Source organism: Leucoraja erinacea, chromosome 24, assembly GCF_028641065.1.
Source record: "Leucoraja erinacea ecotype New England chromosome 24, Leri_hhj_1, whole genome shotgun sequence".
Classification (NCBI taxonomy): Eukaryota; Metazoa; Chordata; class Chondrichthyes; order Rajiformes; family Rajidae; genus Leucoraja; species Leucoraja erinaceus.
The window spans coordinates 33,271,238-33,290,615 of NC_073400.1; the positions used below are offsets into that span (position 1 = coordinate 33,271,238).

Below are 19,378 nucleotides of genomic sequence, written 5' to 3' on the forward strand. Positions count from 1 at the left end.
CCAGTGATCTAAGAATCTAAATCCCTGCCCCGTGCACCAGTTCCTCATTCACACGTTCAGGTCCCATATCTCCCTGTTCCTGCTCTCGCCAGCACGGGGAACTGGAAGCAAACCGGAGATAACAACCCTGGAGGTCCTGCTTTTCAACATTTTTCCGAGCTCTCTAAAGTCACGCTGCAGAATATTCATCCCCTTCTTTCCGACATCATTTGTGCCAACATGCACTACCACTTCCGGATGTTCACCTTCGCCCTTGAGGATTTTCTGTACTCTGTCCGTGACATCCTGGATCCTGGCACCGGGAAGGCAGCACACCATCCTCGCATCCCGTCTGTTGCCGCAGAAACCCCTGTCCGTACCTCTCACGATGGAGTCTCCCACTACAATGGCCTTGCCTGCCTTAGGCCTTTTTGGTTTTGGCTCAACAGCCCTATTCGCATCGCAGGCCAGTCCGCCGCTCACGTCTTCTGTCCCAACAGCTTCTAAGCGGATGAACCTGTTTACAAGAGGTACATCACCCGGGGACGTTGGCATTCCATGCTTCCCTTCCCTTTCTCACTGTCTCCCACCTTCTCTCTTCCAGTACCTTAGGTGTAACAATCTTACTGTAGGACTTGTCGAGGAACGACTCCGTTTCTTGTACGAACCGGAGGTCGTCCACTTGCTTCTCCAGTTCCCCAACACGGCCCTTCAGGAGCTCCACCTGGATGCACTTCTCACATTTGTAGCAGCCAGAGGCACCAGCGGTGTCCTTGACCTCCCACATACTGCAAGCATCGCACTGAATCAGCTTGCCTGACATCTCCTTCTTTGGTCTCTACCTCTCAAGCGTATTGCGTGGTCCCCTCTCCTAAGACTCTCGAGCCAAAGACTCACACTTTTCTCACAGGGCACTTCGCTCACTAGGCCGCTCACTCACTGCTGCTCGCAAAGAGCTGTCCTGCTTAAATTGACTGATAAATTGCCTGATATACCAATTTACAGAGCAAATTCCTCATTTTTCAACTGTTTCCACCCCTCTCCTCCCACTTGGGCTAGAGCCAATCAGTCGTATCTCTTGCTAATCTGTTGCTGCTGTTGTTCCTCCCAAATCTACAACAGATGCTGCCTGACCTGCTGAGTTACTCCTGCACTTTGTGTGTATCTCTGGTATAAACCAGCACCTGCAGTTCCTTGTTATTATATTGCTTGACATCTTGTTTATCGTTGATCTAGATTCCTGATGGTGGGAAGGAACTACCGATTGTGCAAAGCTGGAGGCTGGGATGGTAAACCCCCAGTGTGTGAAGGTGAGTTATTCCCTGTGTTGTTGGCATGTTGTGCAGTGGCCTGTAGTTGAGGCATTTACAGCCAGAGATTGGGCCGGTCTATGAAGGCAGGTTAGGAATCCATGTTCCTTCATGTTCACCTGATAGGAGCAAACGTAGGCCATTCGGCCCATCAAATTGATTTCATGATGAAAGAATGGATCGACTGGGCTTGTATTAACTGGAACTTAGAAGGATGAGAGAGAATCTTATAGAGACATGTAACATTTTTGAGGGATTGGACAGGCTAGATGCATGAAAACAGTTCCACGTGTGGGGGGAGTCCAGAACAAGGGGCCACAGTTTAAGAATAAGGGGTCGGCCATTAGGAATGAGATTAGGAAAGACGTTTTCAGCCAGAGAGTTGTGAATCTGTGGAATTCTCTTCCACAGAAGGCAATGTGGGCCAATTCAATGGATGTTTTCAAGAGAGAGTTAGATGTAGCTCTTAGGGTTAACGGAATCAAGGGATTATGGGGAGAAAGCAGGAGCGGGGTACTGATTCTGGATAATCAGCCATGATCATATTGAATGGCGGTGCTGGCTCGAAGGGCTGAATGACCTATTTTCTATGTTTCCAAGTCTGCCATTCAATCATGGCTGATCTATCTCTCCCTCTTAAGCCCCATTCTCCTGCCTTCTCCCCGTAACACCAGCTGCATTGCGATGATCCGTGGTGGAGGCCATGGATGTTCAGTCACAGTATCAGCATCGTGGACCACATCATGTTTATTGCTTTAGAAGGGCTGAACTTTTTGAGTGACAGCAAAGTCTGGTTCAATTTGGAGTTGATGTGAATTGTCTCAATTGTGCCACCAAATCCCATTTCTCTGGTCTGGAAAAAAAAAGTAAGCTTCTTGTCTTCTACAAATATCCCAACACAAGCAACAAACTCAAGGATCAAAAACGTCCAGATATTCTGATAATCCTTCTTTAATTTTATTTAACAGAACTAAAACTCTTACACCAAGATTTTAGTTTAGAGATACATTAGGGAAACAGGCCCTTCGGCCCACTGAGTCCACACCGATCAGGTGATCACCCATACACCAGTACTATCCACACACACTATGGACAATTTACACACACACCGAGCCAATTAACCTACAAACCTGTATGTCTTTGGAGTGTGGGAGGAAACTGGAGCACCCGGAGAAAACCCACGTAGGTCACGGGGAGAACGTGCAAACTCCGTACAGAGAGCACCCGTAGTCAGGATGGAAGTCGGCTCTGTGGCGCTGTGAGGCAGCAGCTCAACCCGCTGCGCCACTGAAACTAAAGATATTTAGTTGCTTAGCATTTTTGTTCAACATATACATTTGAAGATTGACTCAAACCAAATTTGAGGGAGGAACAGCTGCTGCCAGAGAATAAATGTGATTTAAAATTAAACATTCCTGATGGTGGAGAGGGTTCTTAAACACTTGACGAAGATTCTCTAAGTTTCTAAATTACAACCAAAAATGTCACTCTGCATTAGTCTGCATTACTATACGTTACTGTGCATTTTACTCTGCATGGCATGTGAATATAAGATGTGGGGATCTGAGTATTAGCATTGTGTCTACTAGTCACACTTGTCATTGCATCTCTGTATCTAGAAATAAAGTCATCGTTGCCAGAGAGGAAGCCTGACTCTGGAGAGTCTATCAAGGGATCTCTCCAGTCTAACGGTACTGTACAACAGCTACCTCCTTCCTATTGATAAAGTTAAGGGCCTGTCCCACGAGCATGCGATTCCATGCGGCAAGCGCTACCTAACGTGGTCGCTTGAGCTGTACGGCCTCGCGGGGCCGGTCCCACTTCGATCGCCGGCGCCGTATGGAGTTGTGCGGAGCTGGTCCGACACCGCGCGGGGCTCCGAAAAACTGACCGTTCAAAAATTCCGCACGGCAACGGCCTGCCGGCCCGCAGCCGCCTCGACGGGCGTGTGCAGCGTATCGACACAGTACATGCGCGAACTTCCCGCGGACTTCGCTCGAACTTCACGTCCCTCACTCTACCTACACGCGGCCTCCACTTCTGGTTTGGACGCGCTTGCCGCATGCGGGTCGCATGCTCGTGGGACAGGCCCTTACCACTAAGCTTAGTTCACATTTATGATCAGTGAAAATAGATTTGTAAAAATGTGATTGAAACTGTTAGTTTAGTTGGGTTTAGAGGTACAGCATGGACACAGGCCCTTCGGCCCCACCGAGTCCACACTGACCATCGATCCCCTGTTCGCACAAGTTCTGTCATCTCACTTTCTCACAGTTCAGCCCAGCTGATTTTAATGATAACGGCAGAAATCTCTTGATGGTCAGCAAGGCGAGATTTGTCCGATTCACCTGTTCACAATGTCGTTTCTCTCTTGAGCAATACTTCTTTATTCCTCATAGAGTGTTACAGCATGGAAACAGGCCCTTTGGCCCAATTTTCCCACACCGACCAACATGTCCCATCTACACTAGTCCCACCTGCCTGCTTTTGATCCATATTCGCCTAAACCTGTCCTATCCATATACCTGTCTAACTGTTCCTTAAACGTTGCGACACCACCTGCCTCAACTACCTCCTCTGGCAGCTCGTTCCATACACCCACCATCTTTTGTGTAAAAAAGGTTCCCCTCAAGTTCCTATTAAATTTTTCCACTCTCACCTTAAACCCATGTCTTCTGATTATCAACTCCAGGTAAATCACTCTGTGCATTTACCGAATCTATTCCTCTCATGATTTTATACACCTCTATAAGATCTCCCCTCATCCTCCAGCGCTCCAAGGATTAGAGACTCACCTACTCAACCTCTCCCTGTACCTCAGGCCCTCAAGTCCTGGCAACATCCTCGTAAATCTTCTCTGAACCCTCCCTAGCAACAGCGTCTTTTCCGATAACTGTTGAAAATGTCAGTATTCTACGACAAACTCAAACTAAAATAAACATAAAGCTGGGAAGTGAATCTTCCTTTGCAGAATGAACAGAAAAACTATGGTAAACTTTGCAATGGGCTACGAGACAGAAAGAAGTTTAGAGATACAGAACGGAAACAGGAGTGTGGGAGGAAACCGAAAATCTCAGAGAAATCCCACGCAGTCGCGGGGAGAACGTACAAACTCCGTACAGATCGAACCCAGGTCTCCGGCGCTGCAAGCGCTGAAAGACAGCGTCTCTACCGCTGCACCACCGTGCCGCCCATAGTTGGATGTGCCTTTAGCTTTCGGAGCCAGTAAACACTGACTTGAAACGTCCCTGCCAAACCTCTCGCATGTTGACCAGTTATAAAATCAGCCTGGAATTCCCCATTCCTTGTTTATTATGATCGACGTCCTTTCAATTGAGTGCACATCATGTTCCTGGGAAAGAGACGGATTTATTCCTCATTATATCAGTATTAACGTTTAATTTTACTTTATCTGTTACACACATTGTGAGGAAATGGTGCGGGGATCTCGGTTTCACACCTGACCCTGTCTCTCTTTCTCCTGCAACTATTTTCCATGTTTACTCGCACAGATTTATTTCTTTTTGACCTTTTATTCATTGACAAGACGGACTCTGCCAGTTAGACGATTATTTATGGTTCCTCCCAAAACATCTTAGAACTGAGCAACAGTTTTGTCATATAGATCAGTACAGCACAGGAACAAGAACAGGCCATTGGCCCACAAAGTCCGTGCTGGACATGATGCCAAGACCAACTCTTATCTGCACACAATCCATATCCCTCCATTCCCTGTATATCCATGCGCCTATCCTAAAGCCTCTTCAACACCGCTGTCGTATCTGCCTCCACCACCACTCCCCTCCCCCTGGCAGCGCGTTCCAGGCACCCACCACATTCTGTGTGAAACACTTGCCCCGCACATCTCCTTTAAACTTTGTGCCTGTCACGTTGAACCTGTGTCCTCCAGTGTTTGGTTTTCCATCCCGGGGAAAAGGTTGTGACCTTCGACGTTTCAGCTTTGTTCATTAGTCGCTTGGGTTGTTTATCCTTTTGTGTTTTTTTTCCAGAAAATAATCTGTAACTAACGGGCAATAGTGAGGTCATTTCTGTTATTAGTTTAATTCCATCGTTAATATTTCCTCACTATGTCTGACAATGGTCTATTTTAGTAGCAACCTAAGACTTTCCATAAATTAAACGTTACTTGTATTGTTCAGCTGAGAACTTGTATACGGCCAATGCAATCTTTGTTTCGTTCAATCCTACAGCACATAGGAAGCAAGGCCTTGGTGAGGCACACTTGGAGCATGCAAGTTTTTCATTATATTTATAAACATTGCACTGTTTCATTTATTTTATAGCTGCATCGTTTGCAAGTGTGTATGATTATATGTAATGCAAGAGAGTTATGATGCAGGTAATTGTACAAATACACTCACTAGATTTTCATAAGCATATTACAACCCAGCGGTATGAATATTGACTTCTCTACTTCAAGTAACACTTGTAGCAATGTTACAAAATTTTGAGATTTTAAAAATCAAGTCTGCAATTTATCCCATCAGATAAAGCATAACAATAAGTTTAATTTGACACCAAATTCACTTTCATATCTCAAGTATTAAAAAAGTTATGGCCATTTTCATACTCGGAAATTAGCATCTTGTTCCATATTGATTTTCAATGGACATTACAAAAAAGCTGTGATCTTGGATAATCAAAGGCCCATTTCTTAAGAAAAGATTAACATTTTTAAATAGCCTAAGTGTCCAAAGATTATTCACAAATAATTCACAATATAACATGATTTTTATATCTAATTTACATTAATTTATAGGCCAAATGGAAGGAATTTAGTGTTCAATTGCTGTAATAAATGCCCATTTAAATCGGCTTTCTAGTGGGTTCATGTGGAACGCGCTGGTTTAGAATGTTGACAGCGCGCTGGATTAGTGCCCTCAAATGCCGAGAAAAATACTGCGGGATATAAAAAGCCCAAAATGAACTACTCGCTATAGATAACTTGATATATAGGGTTATATACATGCCCCATTTAATGTAAAAATAAGGTACATACCTTTAATTGTTTGCTTTATAAAACCCTGGGGCTGCGAGATGTTGCGGAATCAGAGAGTAATTTTAAACTATTATAACTATATTATCGAGGCCTATAAAACTAATAATACCTTTTGCGACCGGGTCTTGCAGCGATTTTTTGTTAATGATTTACTAGGCTGAACATCTGCGATTAGTACAGCCTAGTAAAAATCGCGTTTTAAACCCGCCCCCCTCCAAACAGCGCCAAAATCGCGGACCTGGCTGTGGGCAGATTCCCAATGGCGATTCAGGTAGGTTTTGTAACATACCTAACACTTGCCTTCCCTCTCGCTCCATTCACAAGTTGCAGGAGTAAAATTAGGCCATTCGGCCCATCAATTCTACTCCGCCATTCAAGCATGTCTGATCTCTGCCTCCTAAGCCCATGTTCCTGCCTTCTCCCCATAATCCTCGACACTCGTTCTAATCAAGAATTTGCCTATCCCTGCCTTAAAAATATCCACTGCCTTGGTCTGCACATCCTTCCTGCAATGGTCACCTGGCCAGGTGCATTTCCCAATATAAAGCCCAGTTCAGTCCCTCCTCCAGTCAGTCTGTCCACATTCTTGGATAATGCCAACATATTCTGTCCCATCAGCCTCCCCCCCCAAAGGGAACCCGGTCAATAATGGGGCAGTTAGTCCATGGCTTCAACCTTGTTGCTGATACAACTTTTCATAACTACTCTGCATATCTGTTTTAATACCTTACTATGCAGTAACATACATCAGTTCACATTGATTTTTTAATTTCATTATGTCTATGTGAATTTCATTGTGTATAAAATCATGAGAGGAATAGATCGGGTAGATGTACAGAGTCTCTTGCCCAGAGTAGGGGAATCGAGGACCAGAGGACATAGGTTTAAGGTGAAGGGGAAAAGATTTAATATGAATCTGAGGGGTAACCTTTTCACACAGAGGGTGGTAGGTGTATGGAACGAGCTGCCAGAGGAGGTAGTTGAGGCTGGGACTATCCCATCGTTTAAGAAACAGTTAGAAAGGTACATGGATAGGACGGTGTAATGTGTTCATACATATTCATGTATATGTTAATGAGTTGGTGTTGTGTATAAGCAGGGAATGTTGGGTATAAATCATTTTCACACAGAGCGTTGTGAATTTGTGGAATTCCCTGCCACAGAGGGCAGTGGAGGCCAAGCCACTGGATGGATTTAAGAGAGAGTTAGATAGAGCTCTAGGGGCTAGTGGAGTCAAGGGATATGGGGAGAAGGCAGGCACGGGTTATTGATTGGGGACGATCAGCCATGATCACAATGAATGGCGGTGCTGGCTCGAGGGGCCAAATGGCCTCTTCCTGCACCTATTTATGTTTCTATGTAATCGAAAGTGTCTGGAAATTGCAGAAAGCTATAAATTTGGCACGAGGAACCAGAAGCAGCACGAGACAATCAACACTACAGGTTTGTGGTTTAGTGGATGAACAAATTCAGTCCAAACTCATGAACACTCCGGATCTCACATTTGAGCAAGCATGCAAGATTGCGATCACAATGGAGATGGCATCAAAGAATGTTCGCAAGTTCCGCCCACCACGGACTGCAGTGGCATTTACAGTCACAAGGCAGTACCTATGGCCAAACCAAGAGGTGCTAAACCAAAACCGAAGTATGGTGGGGAGCCAAGTTCAGCCAGTTGTTATCGTTCCAATGGTAATCACTCATCCCAATTTTGTCCGTTCAAAATGGCCAAGTGCTGTAACTGCCAGAGAAAGGCCACATCGCCTCAGCATGTCGGGCCAAGCTTAAAGCAGGAAACCAACAATCTGCAGGAAACATCAGTGACAACATCAGAGAGAAGTTCACAACTTGAGGTGAATACAGATGGAAATGAACTTGGGTTGTACACCATTTATGCAACCAACATCGATAAGCCTACAACCAGCCAAGCAAGGAGTTTCAAACTAAACTATTGATTAATGAACAGTTAATCGATATGTGTATTGACACGGCAGCAGATTGTTCGGTCATGAGCAGAGACCTGTACAAAACAAAGTTCCCACAGATACCATTGTTTGAGAGTAAGGTCAAGCTGAGAACCTACTCGGGCGAAGTTTTGGAGATATGTGGACAAATGAACTGTAAAGTTCAGCATAATGGTCAGTCAGTAACACTGCCCATCATAGTGGCCAGCTACAGGAATAAACCAACCCTCCTTGGAAAGGATTGGCTGAGTAAAATAGAATTAGACTGGAAGAACATTTTCAGCGTCGATTTGTCCAAATCACATCTTGAAAACGTCATAAGCAAACATGCAAACATTTTTGCTGACAGTTACACAGGAATAGCAGGTACTCTGCACACATTCAACTTCAGCAAGATGTGAGGCCTGTGTGTTGTCGACCAAGACCTGTACCATATGCACTAAAGCAACAAGTGGAGGAAGAGCTCAACAGGTTAGAGCAGAATGCAGTACTCGTGAAGACAGACCAGAGTAACTGGGCAGCGCCAATTGTGGCCGCACCCAAGGCCGACAAAACTGTCAACCAAGCCGTTGATGACGAACAAGACCTGTACGCAGAACTTAGTACGGAGCAAGAGTCTTCACTAAACTGGATTTGTATCACGCTTTCGCAAAACTCAATGTCGACAAGGAAAGTCAGCAGTACTTGACTATCAATGCACATAACGGCTTGTATTCATATACAAAGCTGCCCTATGGTGTGAAAAGGGTAATGATCATTTTCTGGTGCTAGTAGATAGTCATTCCAAATGGAGTGAGGTTAAGCATATGGGGTCAAGCACTACTACTGAGTGTACCATAGATAAGTTGAGATCCATTTTTGCATGCCATGGTTTACCAGAAGAACTTGTTTCTGCCTCAGTTTCGTTCAGAACGGTTCAAAGAGTTCATGCAGCGGAATGGTGTAAACACACACGTCTTCCCCCATACCATCCAGCCTCGGAAAGGTCTGTTAGAGTTGTCAAAGATGCTCTCAAGAAACAGGGCAGTTCAAAACTCAGCATGAAACATCGGTTGGCTAGTTTCTTGCTGAAGTACAGAACCACACAACACACAACAGATTACTCACCTGCAGAACTGTTGATGAAGAGATTTAGAAGATTGAGGGGGGGTCTTATAGAAACTTACAAAATTGTTAAGGGGTTGGACAGGCTAGATGCAGGAAGATTATTCCCGATGTTGGGGAAGTCCAGAACTAGGGTCACAGTTTAAGGATAAGAGGGAAGCCTTTTAGGACCGAGATGAGAAAATCATTTTTTACACAAAGAGTGATGAATCTGTGGAATTCTCTGCCACATAACCCAAATTGGCCTTGAGAGTTGAGCAAAAACAGTTAAGTCAAAAATGCCATTTTGTCTCCCACCAAAAGGAGCGGTACTTCAAGCCAGATGAGCAGGTTTGTGTTCTCAGTCCTCTCAATGTTGGGAAAATGGTGGAAATGCGTGGAACAAAAAGATACTTAGTTGAAGTTGGAGATGTTGATCAAATGATTCCAGCCAAAGATGAACCAAAAACTGAGCATGAAGTCCTAATCCCTGAGTTTTCATCTGAAAGTGAGTTGGAAGAGACCACTATGATTGAAACACAATGTTCAGTTAGTACAGACAAAGAAACAGATTCCTCTGGTCAAAGTCAGGGTACTAAAACAGAGCCAAACAAGCCAACAGTTGAGTCAACACCTAAACCTGTTACACCTGTTACTGTTAGACAATGGCAGGATCCGTAAACCAGTAGTCAGATTAGGTTTTTAAGTTAAGTAACTCACTGTATAAGTAAAACGAAAATGTGTAGGTATGTAAAATAAATATATTATGTTTATCACGTAAGATTTCATAAATACCGGTTTAAATCAGTATTTATGAAATGTGTATGTTAATGAGTTGGTGTTCAATATAAGCAGGGAATGTTGGGTAATAAAGCTCTCTCTCATGATCCTGGCAACCTGCGTGTAAGTTATTCATTCTGCCATCCGGAAAATATAACAGACAGGTTTGTAGGGATATGGACCAAGCGCAGGCAGGTGGGACTAGTGGAGCTGGGACATGTTGGCCAGTGTGGGCAAGTTGGGCCGAAGGGCCTGTTTCCACACTGTCTCACTGATTTTACATGTCAGTTTCAAGATAGCAGCAGCTAGAGTTTAGATCAATATTATTACCGGCTCAGTGATATCATTACAAATATATTCACTTATTACTCCAGATAACATCGTTTTGTTCCAGTCACTCATTGTGTAATCATGTGTATTCTTTCAGGAACGATTGGCATTGTTGCCATTTGCATTACATCTTTCTGTACTGGGATTGCTCTTACTGCAGGAGTGTCACATATTAAGAAGAAACGGTGAGCTGCTATTGTGTTATAAATCTCTTAGCAACTTCTGGAAACAATTAAAACCGTTCGGACCAGTCTGAAGAAGGGATTCAACCTGACACAGGGATGTAATGCTGAGGCTCTATAAAGCGCTGGACAGGCCACGTTTGGAGTATTGTGAGCAGTTTTGGGCACTATATCTGAGGAAGGATGTGCTGGTTCTGGAGAGAGTCCAGAGAAGGTTTCCTAGAAAGATCCCAAGAATGAGTGGAGTAACATATGATGAGTGTTTGACGGCACTGGGCCTGTACTCGCTGGAGTTTAGATGGATGAGGGGGGACCTTATTGAAACAACGAATAGTGAATGGCCCGGATAGAGTGGATGTGGGGAGGATGTTTCCATTAGTGGGAGAGTCTAGGACCAGAGGTCATAAATTAAAGGAGGTTTCTTTAAGAAGGAGATGAGGAGGAATTTCTTTGGTCAGAGGGTGGTGAATCTTTGGAATTCTTTGCTACAGAAGGCTGTGAAGGCCAAGTTAATGAACATTTTTAAGGCAGAGATAGGTTGATTGTTGATTAGTACAGGTGTCAGGGGTTATAGGGAGAAGGCAGGAGAATGGGGTTAGGAGGGAGAGATAGATCAGCCACGATTAAATGGGCTGTATGACCTAATTCTGCTCCCATCACATCACGTATCCATGTTCTCCAGGTATGTTGCCGATTCCATGCAGTTACTTCAGCACTTTGTGTATTTTTGTGTCCACCAGACTCTATAATTCCTTGTGTCTCATTCAATCTTCCTGCTTCTTTGCTTCCCCTTTCCCCTGTGCCATTTTGCACCTTTGCTTTCCTTTGAGTATTATTCCATTTAACAAGGCAAATAGTACTCAAGGGCCTATCCCACTTGCCGATTTTTTCGGCGACTGCCGGCATCATTGACTGACGTGTCAGGTCACCGAAAACGTGGTGGGGTGATGTATTTATAACATTGTTGGTGGGAAACAGATAGAATGGAACAGCCACTGCATGCTTGACATAACAAGATAAGGATTTCTGTAGACCCATGGAACTGTTGATGCTGGTTTACCTCGGAAACGCCACCAACATAATCAATGTGTCAAATTGCAATAATAGTGGGTCAAGATAGATGACGTTTTGGGTGGAGACCATTGCTCGGACTCATCTTGCATCAACATAAATTATTTTTGGTGGCTTATCTCAGACAAAACATGCATGTTCCGACCACTGAGTTTTCAATGACTCATTGCATATCCGAACTGTGACAACACCGACCTCGCCCAAAAAAATCCCCCAGCTGGTTTGTTCAACACAATTTCCCTTTCATAAAGTGTAAGAAGGAACTGCAGATGCTGGAAAATGGTTTTGATCTGAAACGTCGCCTATTTCCTTCGCTCCATAGATGCTGCCTCACCCGCTGAGTTTCTCCAGCAATTTTTTCTACCTTCCCTTTCATAAATCAATGTTGACTCTTTCAGTCATAGAGTCATACAGCATGGAAACAGGCCCTTCCGCCCAACTTGCCCACACCAGCCAACATGCCCCATCTACACTAGTCCCATCTACCTGCGTTTGGCTCAGAGCTCTCTGTCCTATCCATGTACCTGTCGAAATGTTGTTTAAACATTGTGATTGTACCGGCCTCAACTACCTCCTCTAGCAGCTCGTTCCATACACCCACCACCCTTTGTGTGAAAAAGTTACCCCACAAGTTTCTATTAAATCTTTCCCCCTCCCCTCTCTCACTTTAAACCTATGTCCTCTAGTCCTCAACTCCCCTACTCTGGGCAAGAGACTCTGTGTGTCTACCCGATCTATTCCTCTCATGATTTTGTACACAAACCCTGTTTTCTAATTTATCATATCAGTAATAATAGATTGCAAAGTTGAGCTAATTAGACATTTATTCCCACTCGTCTCTCTGTTCTGTTTAAATCGTCATGTTACATTTACCACCTACAGTGTGCAGGAATGCTCATTGACGTACATACTGTATCAGCCAACCCACACCCTCTTTCCGTGGCTCTTTCTCTTCATACTCTGGGAATACGATCATTTGGCCCTGTAGATTTATTGGCTTTCAGTCTATTAATTTCTCCACTAATTCTCATCTCGTTCCGTTAGAGTCCTGGTACCCTCGCCCGCTGGGAATTTTAAAAATCCAAAATGTATTTAGGGAGGAACTGCAGCTGCTGGTTTAAGCCAAAGATAGGCACAGATGGCTGGAGTAAGTCAGCGGGTCAGGCAGCATCTCTGGAGAGAAGGAATGGGTGACGTTTCAGGTCGAGACCGTTCTTCAGACTTCACCCATTCCATCTCTCCAGAGATGCTGACTGTCCCGCTGAGTTACTCCAGCATTTTGTGTCTATCTTCGAGCGAAAGTATTTATTCAATTCTTCTGCTATTTCATGGTTCCTCATTATAAATCATCTCACTTCTGACGGTAAAGGACCGAGATTTGTCTTCACTAACTTTTCTCTTTTCATTTTTTAGTAGTTCTTGTTGTCTGCGTCTACATTCCTTACACATTCACACTCGCACTGTATTTATGCTCCATTCACAAATTCCTGCCATTTTTAGTTAAATTCCAAACTGCCGCTAATTTCACCGGGTTTGCTGGTAACATATTATGTCTCCTTTGTAGAACTAATATTGTCCCTAATTTCCGATGATGTCTGTGGTTGGGTTACCTTTTCTTTGAGTTTTTTGCAAGAAAAGAAAGTTTTGCTGTTTGATTTCCTGCAGTCGTTTCTGAAATGTTAACCATTGCGACCCCCGATATCTGAATCTTGATATCATTTTAAACCCACAGCAAACAACTTCACAGCATCTCTGGAGAACATGGATAGGTGATGTTTTGGGACAGGACACTTCTTCACATTGGTAAGGTCCCGACCATGGATAGGAAAAGGGTCCCGACCCGAGACGTCACCTATCCATGTTCTTCACAGATGCTGCCTGACCCGCTGAGTTACTCCAGCACTTTGTGTCTTTTTTTGGTAAACCAGCATCAGCAGTTCCTTGTGTCTTCTCATTGTTTAGATACTTCCCCAGATGTTGTAAGGAGATGTGGGAACTCCTGAAGTTGCATCAGTTCACTGGTGTGTTGTTAACCACACTATGGCTTTCTCTGGGGAGTGGCCACATGGACAATTGTGGAACAAAGCGAGAGGCAAAAGGGAGTGCTGGAATCTTGAACAGAAAGCCAAGGGCTGGAGTAACTCAGCGGGACAGGCAATGTTGGGGGCAGGCAAAGTCATGTTTTTCAACTTTCACTGATGAGTCGCTGAGCTGTTGATGATTTGTAACCAGGTGGTGTCGGCCCAGGAAATGTAAACCCTGTAAAAGAGTTCACATCATCCCTCAGCCCAACCCAGGCCAAGTGGAGGTCCTCGCCGATCACCCAACATGATCTTCACAAAGTTAAAACCTACAATGATGAAAGGTAAGCATTGAGAAATGATGACACAACATGCTGGAGTAACTCAGCGGGTCAGGCAGCATCTGTGGAGAACATGGATAGGTGACGTTTCACAGAGTGCTGGAGTAACTCGGTGGGTCAGGCAGCATCTGTGGAGAACATGGATAGGTGATGTTTCACAGAGTGCTGGAGTAACTCAGCGGGTCAGGCAGCATCTGTGGAGAACATGGATAGGTGACGTTTCACAGAGTGCTGGAGTAACTCAGCTGGTCAGGCAGCATCTGTGGAGAACATGGATAGGTGACGTTACGGGTCGCCAAAGAACCGGGTTCGATCCTGACATTGGCTGTAATATGTGTGGAGTTTGCATGTTCTCCCTGTGAGCATAGTTGTTTCCCCCGGGTGCTCCGGTTTCCTCCCTCATTTCAAATACGTGCGGGTTTGTAGGTTAATTGGCTTACATCGTCCCTGATCCTGCCATCCTAACCACTGTAAGGCTAAAGAGGAAAGTTGAAAAACACCTCACCTTATCTTATCTTTGCTCTTCTCAGCCGCCTCACTGAAGCCTCTCGAGACAAAGCCTTGCGCTTACATTTCAAACACAGTCTTCATCTTTTGAATACTCACATTGCGAGCGATTGCTATGCCTGTCAGGATCAGAAAACATTCAGCCATACCATGCTCAGCACTTCTCTCATCTCACTATTGTTTATTTGGGACGAAAGCCTACAACATATACATCAATGTTCGTTAAATGCCAGACATTCTTTAATACAATTTAAAGTACTCCAAATCTGAGGAAAGACATTCTTGCCATAGAGGGAGCACAGAGAAGGTTCACCAGATTGATTCCTGAGATGCCAGGACTCTCATATGAAGAAAGACTGGATAGGCTCGGTTTGCACTCGCTAGAATTTAGGAGATTGAGGGGGGATCTTATAGAAATTTACAAAATTCTTAAGAGGTTGGACAGGCTAGATGCAGGAAGATTGTTCCTGATGTTGGGGAAGTCCAGGACAAGTGGGTCACTGTTTGAGGATAGAGGGGAAATCTTTTAGGACCGAGTTGAGAAAAGCATTTTTCACACAGAGAGTGGTGAATCTCTGGAATTCTCTGCCACAGAAGGTAGTTGAGGCCAGTTCATTGGCTATATTTAAGAGGGAGTTAGATGTGTCCCTTGTGGCTAAGGGGATCAGGGGGTATGGAGAGAAGGCAGGTACGGGATACTGAGTTGGATGATCAGCCATGACCATATTGAATGGCAGTGCAGGCTCGAAGGGCCGAATGGCCTACTCCTGCACCTATTTTCTATGTTTCTACGTTTCTATGTACATAGATTGCATTATTCTAAAACAAAATGAAATAGAATTTTTCCTAATATCACTCCTATCTGTGATAAATGTCAATACTCGGCAGCTAATTTAACCCATACCTTTGTAAATTGTATAAAACTTAAAAATTACTGGATGGATATTTTTAAAATAATCTTTGTAGTTGTTAATACCCAACTAGATCCCGATCCTAAATTAATAATATTGGGCGTATCAGAACAATAACTAAAACTTACAACAAACCAAAGAAATTTCCTTGTTAAAATTTCATTAATAAAATATTAAAATTTTGGAAAGACCCAGCAACCCCCACAATCAACATGTGGATTATGGAGATGTCGGAGACCTTAGATTTGGAAAAAATTAGATTTGTCTTAATTGACAAACCAGAATTATTTACTAGAATATAGTCTCCATTTATAGATTATTTGAAGGGGTAGATTGACCGGAAACCTGAATCCAGGACTAGATGAATATTTATGTTCTCTGACCGACGGACCTATCTCCTAAGTTGTATTATTAATAGTTTATCCTACTTTTCTAATTTATTTTCTTTCTTTCTTTATTTTTTCCTAACTGTAAATATAAATAAATAATTAGGCAATGTTAATATGTAACGGATGAAGGAGGATCCCAGCTACTTTGGTAACTGGGTCCCTGGAATCCTGGACATTTAATATGGAACTATTAAATAAAGTTTGTATTGGTTTGGACTATGATATGCAGATGCCTCTAATAAAAATGTATTTATAATAAAAAACAAACAAATAAATAAATAAATAACAACTGGCTGAACTCGGCACCCTGCCATACTTTAGTTTTGGTTTTGCACCTCTTGGTTTGGCCATAGGGACTGCCTTGTGACTGTAAATGTCACTGCAGTCCGTTGTGGGAGAAACTCGCGAGCATTCTTTGATGCCAACATCCATTGTGGTAGCAACCTTGTGTTCGCTAAATGCATTTTGTTGTCTCTGTACTGTACACTGACAATGACAATTAAAATTGAATCTGAATCTGAATCTGAATCTTGCATGCTTGCTCGAATGTAAGATCTGGAGCGTTCATGAGTTTGGACTGAATTTGTTCATCCACTAGACCACAAACAAATCTATCACGTAGTGTGCGTTCGAGAAAGATTCCAAAGTTACAGTGCAAACTTCAGTTTTTCAAGGCAACAATGTGCTCATTGATCTGTGTGATTCTGCTTCTGGTTTCTAGTGCCGAATTTATAACTTTCTGCAATTTCCAGAGGCTTTGGGTTGAAGTGCTCCTCCAACTTCTTCATAATACCATTGAATGGCATGTCTTTTGCCTTTATGGGCGCAAGGAGATTCACGAGTGTGCCGTACACTTCAGGACCGATCTCCATGAGCAGAATCGCTTTTGTGTGTTCGCAAACGGCCTTAGATATTTCAGTCACTATCTCTCCTTCACCACTAATCTCCATTCTGTTGTTTACCATGAAAAACATGTTTGCTCTCTACATAGGAGCTGAACGGCTCTCTACTCTTGTCAAAAGTGGCAAGGTTTCCCATGTAGCCTGTGGACGATGCCATCGTGTAGTTCTCTTTTTTTTTTTTTTAAGTTGTTTCCAAATCCCCTATTTCCTGTCTGTTCTGGTGTAATAATTCACCTAAAACTTAACTGTACATAAAAAAACTCAGTCTAAAATGTTATACAATCCCAAGGACGACATCTTGCCACGAAGGCACAACATACAGATACTTTGACAAACTCTTGATGATTTGTCCAGCTGCTGTTTTAAACTACAATACCCTGCATAGAAGGATCTGCGGCCAATCGTGTCCAGCTCACAAACAACTGCGACACAGCTCCGTATTTACTGTTTAAAATGTTAAACAATACTGCATGTTGCACAACAGTCCTGCACTGTATTTAAAGGATGAGTTCACAAACTCTATCCCATCCTCGTCGCCAATTTTGTTATATTCCGGACGGAGAATGAATAACAACTTACACGCAGGTTGCCTGGATCATGAGAGAGAGATTTATTACCCAACATTCCCTGCTTATATACAACACCAACTCATTAACATATACACGAAAGTGCATGAATTCATTACAACTATCTACCTCATCGGGGACCCTCAGACTATCTTTGATTGGACTTGACTGGCTTTACCTTGCACTAAACATCATTTCCTTATCATAAGTAACTAGGAAAATGTACAAGGGAGAGCCAGTGGATGGATGTAGTGTACCTGGACTTTCAGAAAGCATTTGATAAGGTCCCACATAGGAGATTAGTGGGAACATGGTATTGGGGATAGAGTGCTGACATGGATAGAAAAATGGTTGGCAGACAGGAAACAAAGAGTACGGATTAATGGGCCCCTTTCAGAATGGCAGGCAGTGACTAGTGGGGCACTCTGTGAAATGTCCCCTATCTATGTTCTCCATAGATGCTGCCTGACCCGCTGAGTTATTCCAGCACTCTGTGTCTATCTTTGGTATAAACCAGCATCTGCAGTTCCAATTTATAACATTCTGGTGAATCGGTTTCTATTTCAGATTCCCAGTGTTTGCTTGTAACTGCTGATGCTGTTTTAATTTATAATTAAAAACCAACAACACAATAAATTTGATATTTACCATATTTCAAGCATTTACTGGACATTCTTGTGCAATTTTTATTCTAGTCTGGACATTTTAGGTACATTCACGTATCGATGATTTAGATTAAAGTTTCTCAAATTTTCTTTTTTTTTATCCCACAGGTGAAAATTCTACCGTTGCAAATTTCTGGCAACATTCTAATTCAACTCGTCTCATCTCCACAAAAACTAACCAAAGAATGTGTGGGTTATGAATGGATCATTGAGTTGACATTTTGAGTTGTTTTAGTTTTGGACACTTAATATGTTCACCTACTGCCCGATGGAGACGTGTTTATTTCAATGTATTTTATTCTTAATGCACTTGGTTAAACTTGTGTTGAGAAGGTTGTTGATTGTGCTCCAGGTGAAGAGTTTTGTCCCTGGAGGAAGTTCCAATGAGGTTTATGATCAGGAACTTCCATAACCGGTGGAGATTGAACCCGTTTCATTTTTCTTTGAATTGCCAATGGATATGTTGTCCTCAGAGGCTTCATGGGTTTCATAAAATGGACCAACTCACTTGTTTATGTTCCATTATCTTGCCGTGATGTGTCCAGCCTAAAGTGAGACTGCTTTGAAAGCTCCGATTGGGATGGGTCAGTGCCTGGTCTTGCATCTCCTGCCCTGGAATGAGAACCTTGGGGCTAATCAGGATGGTCCGTTGGACAATCAGATTACTGTTGGCTCAGTGAGAGGTGACTTGGGCATGGACAAGTACGTCAGGCCACTTGACATTAGGTTGCTCCTTCACCCTTTGGTGCAGGGTTCAGACCTGGTATCTCTCTTCCGTTGCCACCTACATATGATGTCAATTTGTTGTTTTTGAAAATCTGAAAATGTTCTGTTTATTTAAGATATCTTGCCTTTGTATCTGAAATATTTCTGGCAGTAAATGTGATGAAAGAAATGTGTCCTCTTGTGCACCCTGAATCAGTTAAACAGGACCGTATTTAGATGTTCCACTTGTGAGCCCCCCCCCCCCCCCCAATACTCCACCCCCACGACTAGAGGAAGATGGTCCACCAGATTGACAGCTAAGCGTGGCCAATGAGATAAGGGGCTGGAAAACTGTGCTTCATTTATTTATTTATTTATTTGTTTATTTATTTATTGCCACTGCTAGTGTCGAGTTATTGGCTTAAAACACTATTATTCTGAAATAGATGGCAAGGAAAATTACTGAAGGGTTGTTTACATACTACAGTGCGTTGTGACAGCACATGTAAGAAAGGTCTATGGCAGTGTCAAAAATATTATACACCTTGCAGGGCTCTCACTTAAGCATTCACATATTATTTCTGCTTCAAATAAAGCCACAAACTAAACATATTCACCAATCAAGACATGATATATACCACAATGACATGCA

At 43.2% G+C, this 19,378-nt stretch overlaps 1 protein-coding gene across 12 annotated transcripts in view; it reads left to right on the forward strand.

Annotated features, from left to right (window-relative positions):
* LOC129708952 (zona pellucida sperm-binding protein 3 receptor-like) overlaps positions 1-18,910 on the forward strand; it is a 40,193-nt gene extending 21,283 nt beyond the window's left edge. For 6 of the 12 annotated variants that reach the window (XM_055655032.1, XM_055655041.1, XM_055655033.1 and 3 more), the window contains 6 exons: positions 1,216-1,289; positions 2,909-2,980; positions 5,501-5,541; positions 10,564-10,651; positions 13,952-14,084; positions 18,130-18,910. In XM_055655032.1, the coding sequence (XP_055511007.1) occupies positions 1,216-1,289; positions 2,909-2,980; positions 5,501-5,541; positions 10,564-10,651; positions 13,952-14,084; positions 18,130-18,133 (412 nt within the window). In that variant the 3' untranslated portion in view covers positions 18,134-18,910. Of the gene's footprint in view, positions 1-1,215; positions 1,290-2,908; positions 2,981-5,500; positions 5,542-10,563; positions 10,652-13,451; positions 13,523-13,951; positions 14,085-18,129 lie in introns of all 12 variants that reach the window. The other 6 variants (XM_055655036.1, XM_055655037.1, XM_055655035.1 and 3 more) reach the window with 6 other exon arrangements.
* The last annotated feature ends 468 nt before the right edge of the window (positions 18,911-19,378 follow it).